Genomic DNA, 15,800 nt, shown 5'->3' with positions numbered 1-15,800 from the left:
AGTGGCCGCGGTTCGTTGTTCCCAGCCCATAGGAGTTGTGGGATATGGTGGCCAGCATGTTCCTCGGCCCGCGCCACTTCCCGCAGCTCCCATTGGCTGGGAATGGCAAACCGGGGCCACTGGGAGCTGAGGGGCTCCGTGCCTGCGAATGTTCGAGGTAAACAAGATGTCCTGACCCAGTAGCAGCTTACCCTGATGGGCCGGGAGCGAAAGTTTGCCAACCCCTGAAATGAAAGGTTCATATAGTTTTTGCCATTTTTACCTATCCATCTTGGGGGGGGTCGGCTTATAAACAAACGGGCTAATGAACAAGTATATAGGGTACTTTATTTTTATCTGTGCGCCTGTGTACAGAGGCTCAGTTCTTCAATCTGTGCCATATATACAGTATTCACTGAAAGACCCATGTAGACTCTAAACTCGGTCCTGAAACATATCTCAGTTCAAAATGCATCTACACATGCATTCTCCTTAGATGCTGTATAGGTACAGAAAATGTCCATCTGTGTATAGCAGCCAATACACCCTTGTGATGAAGTACGAGCTGTTGTGTGTTAAATGTTACAATTCCACATTAATATTCATGACAGTCAAAACAGCATGCAAAAGAACAGTGGAGAAATCCAAACAAGGAACGCTTTTGTAGAAACTATAAAGGGGCATCCCAATTTTAGAAGTTAAATTATTTCACCTTTCCTTTAAAAATAAAAATCTCCTATCTACGTTGAGTTTCTACATTCTACTGCTTGAAGTTGGAAGCCTTTGTTCTGTATACAGCCCTCTGCCGGTGGCTCTAAAGCTGGTCTGCCCTACGCTCACTTAAAGTGTGGATGTCTTCACAGGTTATTCACATACATAATCCTAATTCGCGGTAGAGGAATATCGTCCACAATCCTTTAGCTGACAGAGGCCAGCTAACACACTTACACAGCCTCAGCAAGACCATATTATTCAGTAGGACATTTTCAGAAGTCAGTAAAGTATTTTTTGCCTTTTCAATCTAAAATTTGTCATGTTTAGACAGGCAACGTGTGAAAAAAGTCTACTGTGTTTGTTTGTTATGGGGGGATGATGGGAGGTGAGGAAGCGTAAGGAGAATTTTTATAGCTGTGCTTTGTTTCCAGTATGTTTCAATCTGTATTAGCTTAAGTTACCTGCGTCTGCCCAGCAAATCAGTTTGGAGAACGGGTCAAAAGTCAAGCCATTTGGTAAGCCGATGTCCTTATTCACCAGAATCCTCCTGTTAGCTCCATCTACGGTTGAGGTTTCAATTTTAGGTGCTTCACGATTCCAGTCAGTCCAGTAAAGGTTGCTGTGAGGGAACCAATTAAAAAACCTCAGTAAGGATGCACAGTGGGTGAACCAATTTAAAAAAAACACAAAAACAGAATTTGCAATAACTATCAGAAAAGTCCCAGACCTCTCAGTCTGCTTTCTGGAACAGATCATTAGCCGATTTGAAAGTCCATAAAAGGAAAGCTGAACAAGCTCCAGAATGTTTTTTTACAACCAATCATTTGCAATGATTAGATTAAAGATATTCTTCCGTGATTAGGGCCAGTCCCATTAACTTTCTAGATAGCAACTGTACATACATGGGGGGTTATAACAATCGTCATAAAACCTGTGTTCCAAATTTGCACAAGATTCAAACCTTTCAATAATATTTTAAATCTGAACACAGAATATAATTGGCAAATTTAGCCAAATACTAGATTAGTAAATAAAAGGGGACAATGCATAGGGCAAAAGTGTTTCACGCTCTGACTGTTGCGATTTTGAGAGCTTCCTTCCTACACACCCTTAAGGAAATAACTAGCTGGAGCGTGTGCACATGAGAGAAATGTCTATCATGCCAGACAGTACCACTATTACTTGATTTGCAGCTAGGTAGCATTTACTCATTATTTAGAGCACAGAGAGTTTTGTCTCAGGCCAATGACTGATTAATAAATTACTGTAGGGGGCAGCATGTACATGAGGAAAATTCAGATTACTTAGCTACTGGTGCTTTTCCAGCAGGGTAGCCAGGAGGCCAATGTATTTACTAGCAGGTTTCTCTAACCCTGTTCTGAGACTTGTCTACACTACAGCTTCCACTATTGCAGCGGTGCTAGAGGTGAATTGTGGGTCTGACTTTTAACACTGAAAATGCGGCTCCTAGGTCCAGCATTGTAGTCAGTGGCCCTGTAGGTGAATCTCATTTCATTCCAACCCACCCTACGAACATACTGACACAAAGGTCTGAGAAGACAGCCTTTTCCAAAGCATGGGTGCTGTGCTGCCATTTACCCTCTGATTGCATCCACAGCGATTGCACGAGGATTCACAAGGTCTGCATCAAACAGAACTCGGCGCTCAGAACCATCCAATCTTGCACGCTCAATTTTGTCCAGGCCGCTATCTGTCCAAAACATGGTTCTGCGGAAGTGGTCGATGGCGAGTCCTTCGGGACTCATCAGGCCTGGAAGGATATGCAAAGAGGAGCATGGTCAGTATATGTGCAAGGGAGTATTTCATGCTCATACTTGGTATTTATGTACAGAAGAACATCAGGGTTACAAACACCTCAAGAATGGAGGTTGTTCGTAACTCTGAACAAAACGTTCTGGTTCTTTCAAAAATTTACAGCGGAACATGGACTTAATACAGCTTTGAAACGTTACTTTGCGGAAGAAAAATGCTGCTTTCCCTTGATTTTTTTTAGTAGTTTACATTTAACACAGCACTGTACTGTATTTGCTTTTCTTTTTTCTTCCCCCCCGTCTCTGCTGCTGTCTGATTGCATACTTCTCCTTCCAAACGAGGTGTGTGGTTGACTGGTCACTTTGTAACTCTGGTGTTGGTAACCCAGGTTCTACTGTAATACATTATATTACAAAATTTAAAGTAATTAATCCTCCCTGTACCCCTGTCTGGCGGTTTACTATTATCCCTGTTGTTCCATCTTGCTTGGTAATCATAGTTCTCCTCCCCAGAATCTATCATAATTTGTGATGCCTAATTGGGAAAGCCAGGCAGATAATGGCTTGCCAAAGGTTATAGAGAGTGACCGCGTCAAAGCTGGGATTAGAGCTCAAAAATTCCTCATTCCCAGCCCCACTGTGATTCTGCTATGTGGACAACAGCTTCAGTGTCTGTGTTCAAACCCGCCATATTCAATCCCAAGGAAATGGTGATTTACCCGAGTTAATAATGGTTTCAGGTTCAGCCCCTGGTTCTAAACTTGCTCGGTTAACTGTCCGACCAGCAACGTCTGTCCAATAGACCATTTTTTCTCGACAATCATAATCTAGTCCAACCACTATGGAACCCTGTAGGGATAAATATATCTATAAATTATTTTTACTTATTCTTCTCCACTGCAAAGGTCTTTACGTGGCTGCAGCTGATGGGAGGCAGAGCTGACGCAGGCAATCCTGCATGCCTGGCTCGGCGTTCTTGCCGTAGCTTGAGGTTTGTCACTTTAGTTCTGCTGGGTACAATTTGGTTAAAATGAGCAACCTTTCTGTGTGCGGGAATAAGATTGTAAGACATCAAAGTTCAAAATGGGTGGTTATATTTTAATTCAACCAGCGGGGCCAAATTCTGTGCTGCTGTAAGTGGCTGCAGCTCTACCAACTTGAGTTGCGTTTCAGCCAGCAGAGAATTTGAACCGCTCTATTTGTCTGACTTTTGTTTGGTTTGAGAGACTCGGGCTGGAAGAATGTAGAAGTGCTTCCTTCTACGCTGAAGCACTGGTGTGTTACTGTCCAGGTTTTGTTAGTTGCACGGCCTAAGGGTTTGTACTGAAATCTTTGGGAATTCTTATTTAAGACAGATGTCCAAGCCACATGTCTGTCTCCAGCTGGGCTTTAAAAAAACCTCCGGGATCAAGCAGAGACTTGTACAAGATTGTAGCCAACACATGTAATGCCCTTCAAGCTTTCAGGAGGGAATATTTCACAAGTATATTTTCCACCAAGATACAGATTTGATGGTCATGCCCCAATTCTTAGTGTCTGTCTGCCTGTTTAACCCCTTTTGAGATATGTGTGACTAAGTGGCTTGTCTCTAATGGGGGGAAGGGGAGGAGGAGGAGGAGGAGGGAGAAAATATATAAAAAGAGAAGGGGCTGGGGAAAGGTTCAAATACTTTCTCAACGGAGTATCTGAAGCAAAAGCTCAAATGGACGTTACACCTTGGAATCATTTGTATAGTTGAGAGCAATCTCTTATTTGGCCTGAAAAGAGATATTTACAGAGTGACGACGTGGATAGTGTCTTAAAAACAGACTGGGGCAGAGGAGAGCAAAAAGGTCGCTCAGGAACGTTGAGAGGAGGGAGACGAATGCTGCCCATGTTGCTGGGGCAGTGGAGGCAAGTGACTGGGAAAGAGGAGGGGCTGTCTTTCATACAGTAGGGATGACTGACCGGTTTTGCCTCCTGTTTTCTGGTCGTTGGAACCTCACCACCTCAGAGTCCGGTTTTATTTTATTGGATGGAGAAAGAGGAGAGAGACGACAAAACTGAAAATATTATCTTGATACACAAGCCAGGCCCACTGGGTGAGGGGCTTTGTGTCCTCTAGTGGTGGCCATGGCACAGCAAGGTCGATGAGTCTACTACAGCCTTGTCTCCAAGACCTGGGTCTTGCAGTTCAGGAAGCAGAAGCACATACATTCAGAGCCGGAGGTTCAGTCCCCGGCTCTGACAACACACGCGGGGCATGGCAATACAAGTGGTGGCCTGTACAGAGAACTCAACTGGGAAACCTCAAGTTCAAGCTGGCCAGGTGGAATGCGTAAGCCATGTCCGCTTGGCGTAGTGATCGGTCTCCTTCTGGTGGGGGCTAGGCCGCATTGCGATTGATTAGCCTGCTCCAGTTTGGGCAAGAGAGTTGGGTTTGTTTTTAACTTAGTCAGACAATTCCCATCACCCGGCCCCTCTCCCCGGGGTACTGGTGTTACATACATATACATTACTTATACAGACAGCTCATCTCCCGAGGCAAAGATTCTGTATCGACTTGTCACGACAGAATACGCATCCTTTAAAGCCTGAGCTGCTGGACTCAACGCATTCTGAAGAAGATACTTTACATGCAATGAGAGCAGGGTCTTTGCCATCTCTTTCTGAAGCCTTGTGCCGTTCAGCGGTAAATAGCCTATTTGCTGTCCCTGAGCATACAGCAGGAAGGTGCCTGCAGCGGGCAGAGTCACATCAGGACGAGGAGAGGGCTGGACCGTGGGAGGAGCAAGGCTGGGGAGACCTGTCAGTCAAACACAAAGATTACATTCCTGCTTGACCTCACACAGAGAGACTTTAAGGATGCAGTGACCTCTGGAAGGGGAAGATCAGCTGTTCTGAGCAGAGTTCAAGTTGGAGACGTGTGCGTGTGTGTGTGGGGGAGAGGGGGGGAACACTCTCGTTTGCTCCTCGCTCCACCACCATTTTCTTTGTCAAAACTTTGTTTTGATGGGAATTTTCCACCCAGCTCTAAGACTGTGTGTGGGCAAGTGCACGCACACACAGAGACAATGTGGGTGAGGTCATATCTTTTATCGGACCCCCTTCTCTTGGTGGGAGAGAGACCAGCTTTCAAGCTACACCGAGTTCCACACTTCTGAAATCTACCACACTGGAATCATTGCTAGATGGATGACAGTTCAGCTTCCTGATGATTGATTTAGGGCCTGATCCTGCACTTGGAGCGGCACAGACATCTGGATCCCATTGCAGCATCAGGACCTTAATCAGTTATATCCTCTGATCTGCAATGTCTATAGACCCTTGGCTGTGACCCAAGTGAATCTACGAGCATTAGACTAGCAGCAGTGTGACTGTTTTCCTTGCCCCAACAAGCCTTTTGTTTCATATACCATTCCCCCCCAGCAAATCATTGCGTACTCACACGGAGGGGGAATGCCAGGTTGCGATCTCGTTCCTTGAACCTCTCTGCCGCTTTCATCCACGCACCAACAATACCCACTGTTGCCATGACACTGCAGCGGGTTAAAGTTGCCCAGAGTATCACACTGGGGTACGTACTGGTCTTCACGTGGCCTGCCACCATAGTGCTCAAGAAGGCTTTGCCTCCAGCGTTCACACATCGTCTGCGGTCTCTGGGTGGGCTCTACAGCGAAGGGTAAGAGGTTCGGATGGGAGCAGGGCCAGACTCTCCTTACAACACACACAAGCCCTACGCACAGGCTCCACCTTGCCAGGCTCACCGGCGTTCCTGCACCAGGCCCATCAATGACGCTAAAAAAAGTTTAGCGCCCAAAATAATTAAAAGTGACTCGAGCTTAATGGAAAATGTGCAGTCATCTGAAGTATTTTCAGGCTGGTTTATAATAGCTTTCAATGGGACGGCGTCCCTTTAAGGACTTACTCATCGCTCCCAACCCAGGTCATTCTAACCCGTACAATGCCAGCCTTGGCAATCGGTATCCATGAAAAGAGACAGTGGCATTTACTACAGTAAAGAGAAGATACATTTTGAGGACCGAAGCAGGGTCAAGTACAGGAATTGACACTTTGACTCTGGGCTCTGGAAACCGTCTGAGCCAATGATAAGCCCTGGAGAGCAGCCGACTGGTTTATACAGAACACAGCGGGAACTCTTGCTTAACCTCTAAATACTTTCCTAAGCAAAGGCTATAGCCTTACGGCTAAAGAAGGGGGGTGGTTTCTGTTTGAATTATTTTCTGAACAGCTTTTAGCACCGGTTACACAACCCACTGAGCTGAGTGCAATTTGGAAATGGGGGGTGCTGATCGTAAGCTGGGCCATCCCCGATCGCGTGCCCAGAAGGGCAAAATATAACCAGCCAGCGAGGACAGTGATGGGATGGGAATGGAAGGGAGAATGGAGAAATCCCTTTTGTACCAATGCAGCTCTGACCCCAGGTGTGAGCACTGGGCATCTCACAACCTCCCTAGGAAGGGCCTTTGCCTTTAGCTCAGGAACGGTACGAGAAAAGGCTCCGATTTGTGGGGCTGGGATCTCAAAGGGGAGCTGAAAACAGAAAAGGTCACATTGATTTGGGAAGCTCCCCAGTGACCTTCTTCCTCCCCCAAAGCAGCAGGGGGCTGAGGCTCAGCACCTCAAAGGGATTTAGGTGCTTAACTTCCAGAGATTTCAATGGGAGTCAGGTGCCACAATATCCTTAAGCATCTGGGCCCGAGTGGCTTCAGCCTGCTTGGACTTCACCGGGGGCAGGGGGGGCTTGTTCCATCATGGGACAAGCCCTGCTCCACGTACTTTGCCTTACTCAGCAGACAGATTAGTAACCCTCTCTGTTCACTCTCATCAGAGGGACCTTAATACACCTGCTGCTCAGAGGTGTGGTGCACCCACAGCTCCAGTATATTATGACAATAGCTAGTGTGCTAGGTGCTGTACAAATACCTAGGGAGGGACCGTCCCTGCCCCAGAGAGCTTCCAATCGAAAGCGGTAAAGTGAGTTACGCAAGCTCAGTGGCAGAGCTGGAAATAGACCCTCTGGCACCTGGAGCCCAATCCAGTGCCCGGGCCCCACTGCCAGCCAATATGTGTGGAGGAGCAGGAGGGAACAGGGCTCAAAGCCTCAACATCAGCCCCTAAGCCAGGGCTCATAGATCTACAGCGCCACCTCCCCCATTGCCACCCCGTGCCCAGGGCTGGGGCTGTGTAGTACTCAGGAACGCAGGTGCATTTTGGCTGTGCACGCTGAAAAGCAGGCGTCCTTGGTACCGGTGTTACGGCCCCTGGCAGTTCCCACGGTGGCCTCAGGAGGGCGGGGCTCACTCACCCCATGTCCTGCAGCGCGGCGGGGCGGTGCCCGGTGGGCGTCTGCTCCCAGCGATCTCCTGCCCAGCGCCGTCCACACACCAGCAAGAGCCAGTGCTACCGTGGCACTGTAGCGGCCTGTAGCGCCCCTCGGCGTCGCACTGGGGTCTGTGGAGCCCCGGGCCGGCGGAAATCCCCCCAAGCCCACCGGCGGGCTTTGGATAGAGGCGCTCCTGCTCACACGGCGTCAGGCGCTGGGCGGCTTCTGCCCGCAGGCATGCAACAGCGAGCAACCGACACAGCAACGAAAGAGGGGTGAGGCCGAGGTAAAAATCAAACACTCGTGGACAGCCCCGGATAGCCGGGGCCAGGGGAGGCTAAGTCTCCCCAAACAGTCCGGGTGACCCCGCCCATGCTCCACCGCAAGACCCCCCTCCTGCCTCCCGCTCTTCCCCTGTGGGCCCAGACCAGGCTGCTCCTCTGCCCACCCTTGCTCAGTCTCTCCCCCGAAGCGGGCAGAGGCTAGGGTGGGCCGGCAGCCTGGACTCAGGGTGGCTGGGGCCAGTGCTTGGGCTGGCCGGTTGGGGCCAGGGCTGGCCAGCACTCCGGACTGGCTGGTGGGCTGGGACTCAGGGCTCCTCTGGTCGTGGTGGGGGGCTTGGGGCTCTGGCGGGGGAGGGGGAGAAGGGTGGGGCTTCAGTCTGAAGGGACGGGGCTGGGGACTAGTCCCACCGCCCATGGGGACAGTCGTTCCCCCCGGCCTCTCTGAGCTTGTTCCGGGCAGTGCTCCAGCCTTAGGAACCTTTGCATGGGAAGCAAATAGTACAATCCCCTTTCTATTGGTAAACTGAGACACAGAGAGGTCGGGTGATCAGCCAAGGCCACACAGCACGTCACTGGCAGAGTCAGGACTAGACCCCATGAGTCGCAACTGCTTCTCCCTTGCTCTAACCACTTGACACCCCCCCCCTCCCCACCTTGCAATCCAGCTTCCTTTACTTGCCCAGATTTTGGGTATTTGTTTTCATATTGCCCCCCATGGCGAACATTGGCCAAACCAGACAGATAAGCTTTGGCCACGTACATACTCACGCTGTACATACACCAGTGAATGGTGCTATAAATTACAATCCGCCCGTTAAAGTACTCATTACTTGTTCTGCCCAGCATCAGCAGGGTTTGACCCTGGGCCCTTCAGCAGGGCCTCTACCATTTGAGCGAATGGCACACCTCTGGTAGCAGTAGTAGGCAATTATCCTCTAGCAGTGCAGTCAATAGAAAGGGGAGCATGGTATACACGTTGCCAGTGTGCTCAGCTAAAGAGAACTAGGCTCATGTGTTCAGTGACTTTTGTCCAGCCTTGGGCAAGAACACACGAAACAGGCCGCACGAGGGAAGCCAATACAAGGCTAGCAGTCAGAGTCGGTGGGTATAAGAGGCCAGGGGAGGCTAAGCCTCCCCAAACAGCCGGCCCCACGGCCTTTGGTATGCGCCACCACCAAAATAGTGGGTGCTTTGGCTGCGGCCCCGCCATCACACCCCGCTCCAGCTCGTCCTCCTCCCCTGAGGGGCGAGCGGCGGACGGGGTGGTCAAGGGTGGGGGCCTTGAGGAGGGGGCCGAGCAGGGCCGGTGATGGAGTGTGGGTGGGGCTTTGAGGGGAGGAGGCTGAATGGGGGTGGGGCCACAGTCTGAGCACGCACCGCCTCCCCCCCCCCCAACGGAGCAGTCACACGCCTTCCACGCGAGCAGTGTTTATATGATGCTCAGCAGACGCATGGGCCAGTCCTGACGTTCGTACTGCATCAGGCCTTCAGCCCGTGAGCCCTTACCAGGTGTGCAGTGGAAGCCGTCCCCTTGGTAGCCTGGTTTACAGCGGCACGAAAAGGAGCCGGGCGTGTTGTAGCACGCGGCGGCTTGGTGACATCTGCCTTCGGCGCATTCATCCACATCTGCAGTAGAGTCAGAATCTCAGGGTTGGAAGGGACCTCAGGAGGGCATCTAGTCCAACCCCCTGCTCAAAGCAGGCCCGATCCCCAATTTTTGCCCCCGATCCCTAAATGGCCCCCTCAAGGATTGAACTCACGACCCTGGGTTTAGCAGGCCAGTGCTCCAACCCCTGAGCTATCCCAGGTAGTAGTTTACAGCTGGTCTATACCACCGTGTTTAACCCTCCCCTGTCCCACCCCAGGTGCAGGCTCAGCGGTGCCATGGTAGAGCCCGGGTTGTCGGTTTCGCACTCACCCACCCGGGGGATGCAGCAAGCGAGGGCGTAGTCCTGCTTATTCCCAGACCCAGGCTCCAGGTTGCCGGCGCAGGAGCGTGAGTGGGGGACTGACTCCCTTGCACGTCACCCTTGACCCCACAGAGCGCAACCCGCATTGAAGACCCGATTGAAACTGACCAACCCTGTTGCTATCGATTGTCCCCAGCCCAGAGCTCTGTGTCGGGAAGCAGGCCAGCGTCCCATCCCATCGGTTTCCACGGCGGCTAGGAATATAGCTACAGCCTACGGCCTGCTTCATTGATACGTTTCCCTAGTCGTGTTAGGGCAGTACACCGGGATCAGGAAAGTGCAAGGCACGTGTGAGTGTTTGGGTTCCTGCACGCGGTCATTCTGCCCATCCCTTCCGGCGAGCCCAGGGCGCGCCCGTCGGCACTGCTCTCGCGGCCCGGCTGCCGCAGCGACACCTCCAGCTGCAGAAAGGCAGCGAATGTATTGGGCACGGTAAATACAGATGTGGAGCAGGACAGAGCCTAAGGGGAGGGAAGGAAAAGCCCCCCGGCAGAAGAATGTTCAGGGCCTCCGCCAAGACGCTGGCTTTCCCCCTTCTGCAGGGAGCGGGTTGGCTGTCCACGGCCCCGGCTGCGGGCATCCCCCGAGCCTCGAGGGGTGGACTCGATCAACGGGTTGCAAACCCTCCATGCTGCAGAAACTGATGCCCTCGACAGCTGGCTGTGGTGATGCGTACCACGGCAGCCCTTGCTGAGCCCAGTTGTACCGGACTCTCGGGCCATGGTCTGCAGGGGCTTGTGGAGAGGAATGCAGCGAGTTCAGACCCTGGACTATGCATCTGTGTAAGAGAATAAAATCCCTCCTTACGCTGGATCTCCAGTCCTTGGGCAAGGGACTAAACCGGACTAAGAATCCTTTTGCTCCATCCCTGAAGCACGGGGATGGGGCGTGGGCAGGGCCTTGGCTCGTCCCACCCACTCACCAACCAGCACAGCTGAGTTGGCACGGGGGTTGGGATTGCCATAATTTACTCCTGGTCCAAGCCAGCAACAAGTCACTACCCCATTCCCACGCCTCTCCCCAGAGGGCAATGAGGAGGCAGAAGAGGATTCTGGGTCTAAAGTCACAACCCAGTCCTGAGGCTAAAGGAGGATCCAGTCCTGCTGAAGACACTGGCCCAATGCCCACTGGCATCAATGAACATAGGACCTGGATCCTGGGCGAGGTGCCCGCTTGCGAGGAAAATCCAACAGGCATAAGGCTCGCAGTAACCCTGCCTCCTCCTGCCCAGGCTGTACGTTCTGTTGCCCAACAAGGGCCAGGACACGCCTGGGGATAAGTTAATGTACAGATGGGCCCAGAACAGCCCCTCAGCTCCAAAGGACCCCGTCCTTTAGGAGTGTTCACAGTCTGAACCCAGAAACGTGGCTGAATTTTGCAAATGGCCTCTCTCTTTGGAATGGGGCCATGCCAACATCCCCTGAATGTTGAGTCCAGATCCGGATTTTGCAGCGTGTTATCACCAACCCAAACTGGCATCTCCCCCTGACGGTCCAAGTAGAGAACAGTGGTCCTGACAGGGGAGCACTCCAGAGGGAAAGAGGTAGGTGGGGAACCCAGCAAGGCCAGTCTGAGTGAACATACCAGAGCAATTATGCCCGTTGCCCGTATAACCCGAGAGACACACGCAGCTGAATGAGCCGCCTCCGTGGTGAACACAGCGGGCCCGGTCTGCCGAAGCACAGGTGTGGCTGCCGTCTTCGCAGGGGTTGGACGGCGGGGGGATTGCTGGAAAGGGAACAACATGATATGAGGATTGTGAGTGGCCTGGGGCTGCCTGCTCTCTCGGACTCCTAGACTTTAAGGCCAAAAGGGACCATCGTGATCATCTAGTCTGACCATGGAACCTCACCCACTCCTGGAATAGACCCCTAACCTCTGACTGAGTTACTGACGTCCTTGAATCATGGTTTAAAGACTTTGAGTTACAGAGAATCCACCATTTACACTAGTTTAAACCTGCAAGTGACCCAGGTCCCACGCTGCAAGAGAAGGTGAAAAAGCCCCAGGGTCTCTGCCAATCTGACCTGGGGGAAATTCCTTCCTGACCCAAAATCTGGCAATCAGTTAGACCAGGGGTGGATAAACTTTTTGGCCCAAGGGCCACATCTGGGAGGGGAAATTGCATGCAGAGCTGGGGCAGGGGGTTGGGGTGCGGGAAGGAGTGCAGTGTGTGGGAGGTGATGTAGTGTGCAGGAAGGGGCTCAGGGCAAGGGGTAGGGGTGCAGGAGGGGTGCAGCAGGGGGCTCAAAGCAGGGGGCTAGGGGTCTCAGGGCAGGGGGTTGGGGTGCAGGAGGGGCATGGGGTGTGGGAGGGGGCTCAGGTCTCAGGGTTGGGGTGCAGGGTGCACGAGGGGTTCAACATTCACACTCCGGCCTGACGCCACTTACCTTGAGTGACTCCGGGATGGCAGCAGCATGCAGTGGGGCTAAGGCAGGCTCCCTGCCTCCCCTGGCCCCGCGTTGCTCCCGGAAGTGCCCAGCGTGTCCAGCAGTGGCTCCTGAGGGTTGGGTGGGGCAAGCGCTTCTGCCCCACGCTGCCCTTGCCTGCGGGTCCCAGCCCCAAGCTCCCATTGGCCACAGTTCCCCGTTCCCGGCCAATGGGAGCTGAGGGGGCAGTGCCTGGAGGTGAGGGCAGCACACGGAGCCCTCCGCCCCCCCCACTCCAAGGGCCACAGGGACATTGTGCCGGCCACTTCTGGGAGCGGCACGGGGCCAGGGCAGGCAGGGCGCCTGCCTTAGCCCTGCAGCGCCATGGGGTTGGCAATCCCGTGGGCCAGATTGTAAGCCCTGACGGGCCGGATCCGGCTCGAGCCCTAGTTTGCCCTCCCCTGAGTTAGGCCCTGAGCCTGTGGGTGAGATCCCCCAGCCAGGCACCTGGGAAAGAATTCTCTGTAGTCGCTCAGAGCCCTCCCCATCTAGTGTCCCATCATCGGCCGTTGCAGATATTTGCTGCTGGCAGTGGCAGATCGGCTACGCGCCATTGTAGGCAGGCTCACCAGAGCGCTGGGTACAGCAGCGAGAGGGCCCAGCCCTGGCCCGTCTGCCATTCAAAGGAATAGGCCCAACAAGAGCCCCTACAAGGAAAGCATCTTCCCCTGTGGGAGTGGGTTTTACATTGTCACATAAATGACCAGCAGCCAGCCAGCCCTCTCCATCCCACCGCACTGTCACAGGGCAAATGGGTCAGGCCCTGGCACAGCATCGCCATCTCTATGCTTCCACTCCCATAGCACAGAAGGGCCTGGCAGGGCTGCGGGGGGAGTGGAAGGGCCTGGCAGGGCTGCGGGGGGCCAGAGTGTGCTGAGCTCTGGTGATGCCCACTGGCTTTACAGCCCTCGAGGGGGCATTACAAGCCATTACAGCCCTCAGGCTGCTTTAACTTGTGCTGTTGGCCTGCGCCAGGCTGAAAGATGGTGGAAGGCCACCTTTGCCCCATCCCACCTCCCTGGGCCTGGGTTATTGCAGGGTTAGCCTGGGGAGTTGCACCCGGGTCCGAGCTCCAAGTAAGCCTCGCCCAGGTGCGAGCAGCCACCCTACAAAGCCCTGCCTGCGTGACTGGGTCCTCACTGGTGCTGTGGTCCCCCGTGCGTGTCGGCAGGGTTTCTGGGGAGGGGCGCACCCCGTGGCGCGCAGGGTGCTGAGCCGCAGTGAGTGGCGGGAGAATGTGTCTGTCCTTCTGGGTGCACAGGGGGCATTGTGGGAAGGCGATGGAGGACGAGCAGCACTCGGGTGAGCTATCTGCATGAAAGCAGCCCCCGAGCTCAGGGGAGAGGGCTCTGTGTGCGGGCCAACACCTTGGCAAGCGCCAGCCCTAACTCCACCACCCCTGAGCACGGTAATTAACAAATGCTCACCAGGGTGGTCCCCTGGCAATCAACGGGGGCAGCTCACGGGAGTGCAGCGCTGATCAGGGTGAATACGGGTGGCCCAGCTAGGCCCCAACTCAGGGGTGGCCAACCTGAGCCTGAGAAGGAGCCAGAATCTACCGATGTACATTGCCAAAGAGCCACAGTAATATATCAGCAGCCCCCAACCCCATCAGCTCCCCCGCCCCCCACGCCTCCCGCCCACCAGCAGCCCCGCCAATCAGCGCCTCCCCGCACCTCCTAATCAGGTGTTTCGTGGCGTGCAGGAGGCTCTGGGGGGAAGAGGGGAGGAGCAAGGACATGGCAGGCTCAGGGGAGGCGGCGGGAAGGGGTGGAGTGGGGGCAGAGCCAGGGGTTGAGCGGTGAGCGCCCCCCGGCACATTGGAAAGTTGGCGCCTGTAGGTCCAGCCCCGGAGTCGGTGACTAGACAAGGAGCCGCATGTTAACTTCCGAAGAGCCGAGCGTGGCTCTGGAGACGGTGGTTGGCCACCCCGCCCCAACTGAACGGGCCCCGGCGAGTGCTTGGGGCCAACTCTCGATTAACTGCCAGGCGATGGCAAAGCTCCCTCTGACTCCAGTGGGAGCAGGATCCTGGGAAAGACGCCTTTGACCCGTGCTATAGCATGCAGGGAATGTACAGCTGGGGTCGCGGGGAGGGGGAGGAAGACTCGCAAATGGGCTTGACACTTACGCACGCAGGTGTGTCTGTCAACAGCCAGCTGGTACCCGCCGGGGCACTCGCACCGGTAGCTGCCTGGAGAGTTGATGCACATGGAGCGGTGGCCGCATCTGCTGAGGCTCTCCGCACACTCGTCGACGTCTGAGCAGGAAGAGAAGAATCCGGTTACACAGACGGATGGGGAAAACATATGCTTTTAACACTTCCCGGGGGCCTCAGCGCAGGGGTCTCCGTTTAAACCGGCTGATCAGGAGCGTAAACGTTTCCTTCCTAAGCACTGGTTTGGCTCTCTTTCAGCGGGAACATTTCGCCCCCCTCCACTAGAGCCAACACAGAGGGAGAGAAATGTCTGCAGATGTTTTTAAGGGGAAGCAGATCTATGAGCTCCTTCCTGTACTAACAAACATCAGCTCAGTCTGAGAAAAACACCAACTCGGCTCAAACGCACAGAGCCCGAGCCGGACCTCGCTTACACCAGTGTAACCCCACCGACGTCAGTGAAGCTGCTCCCAAATTCCATGACAGTCACTGAGGGCAGAATCAGGCTCCGAATATCCCACTTCCCCCCAAACATGTGTCTATAATTTCCTCCCTTCCAGCAAAGTTCTTGGAAGACTTTTTTCCCTCCCCCACTAAAAATGTTCAACATAATTAGAGCATAATTAGATGACGGGGCTACACCCTGGAGCTGGGCCAAAACCCGCAACCAAGCTCCCGGAAACTTTGGATTCCAGTTCAGCAGGTAGGCCCAGCACTACTAGACTTCAGGGAATCTATTCCCGCCTCTGTCACAGGCCCACAAAGGAGGCAGCATGGTCCAGGGGATAGAGCGCAGGCCTGAGCGTCAGGAGACCTACGGTCTATTGGCCTGAAGAGTCACCATGGGCAAGTCATTGTGCCTCCCTGCCTCAGTTTCCCCGTTTGTACAATGTGGGTACTGCTGCTGCTGACCTTCTTTCGTAAAGCGCTTGGGGCTGCATGGACGAAGGATGCTACCTACTAGGTAAGTATTATTCTATTACGACGTGGCTTTTGGCAAGTCGCCGGCCCAGATCCTCCAAGGCACATAGGCGTCGCTCGGCAGCATTGCAACACCTCCCCCCTCGGCGGCCTGAGGCATTCTCTTCCCCAAGCGAGGCACCCGTGCTCTCTGTACAACGCATGGGGCGAGTGAGGCTCCTCCGACAAGGATCCTCAGAAGCCAGCAC

At 53.7% G+C, this 15,800-nt stretch overlaps 1 protein-coding gene across 1 annotated transcript in view; it reads right to left on the bottom strand.

The window, feature by feature from the left end:
* The window catches only part of NID2 (nidogen 2), a 54,186-nt gene that overhangs the window by 3,008 nt on the left and 35,378 nt on the right, over positions 1-15,800 (bottom strand). Inside the window, exons 10-18 of the mRNA XM_048852152.2 lie at positions 14,605-14,733; positions 11,630-11,773; positions 9,582-9,701; positions 7,774-8,016; positions 5,893-6,114; positions 5,081-5,250; positions 3,185-3,314; positions 2,293-2,464; positions 1,155-1,312 (exon numbers count right to left, since the gene is read on the bottom strand). Coding sequence (XP_048708109.2) covers positions 1,155-1,312; positions 2,293-2,464; positions 3,185-3,314; positions 5,081-5,250; positions 5,893-6,114; positions 7,774-8,016; positions 9,582-9,701; positions 11,630-11,773; positions 14,605-14,733 — 1,488 coding nt within the window. The remainder of the gene's footprint in view (positions 1-1,154; positions 1,313-2,292; positions 2,465-3,184; positions 3,315-5,080; positions 5,251-5,892; positions 6,115-7,773; positions 8,017-9,581; positions 9,702-11,629; positions 11,774-14,604; positions 14,734-15,800) is intronic.

This window comes from Caretta caretta, chromosome 6 (genome assembly GCF_965140235.1).
Source record: "Caretta caretta isolate rCarCar2 chromosome 6, rCarCar1.hap1, whole genome shotgun sequence".
NCBI classification, from domain to species: domain Eukaryota; kingdom Metazoa; phylum Chordata; order Testudines; family Cheloniidae; genus Caretta; species Caretta caretta.
Note: the sequence above shows the minus strand (reverse complement) of the source record. Positions and strands in the feature narration are given on the sequence as shown.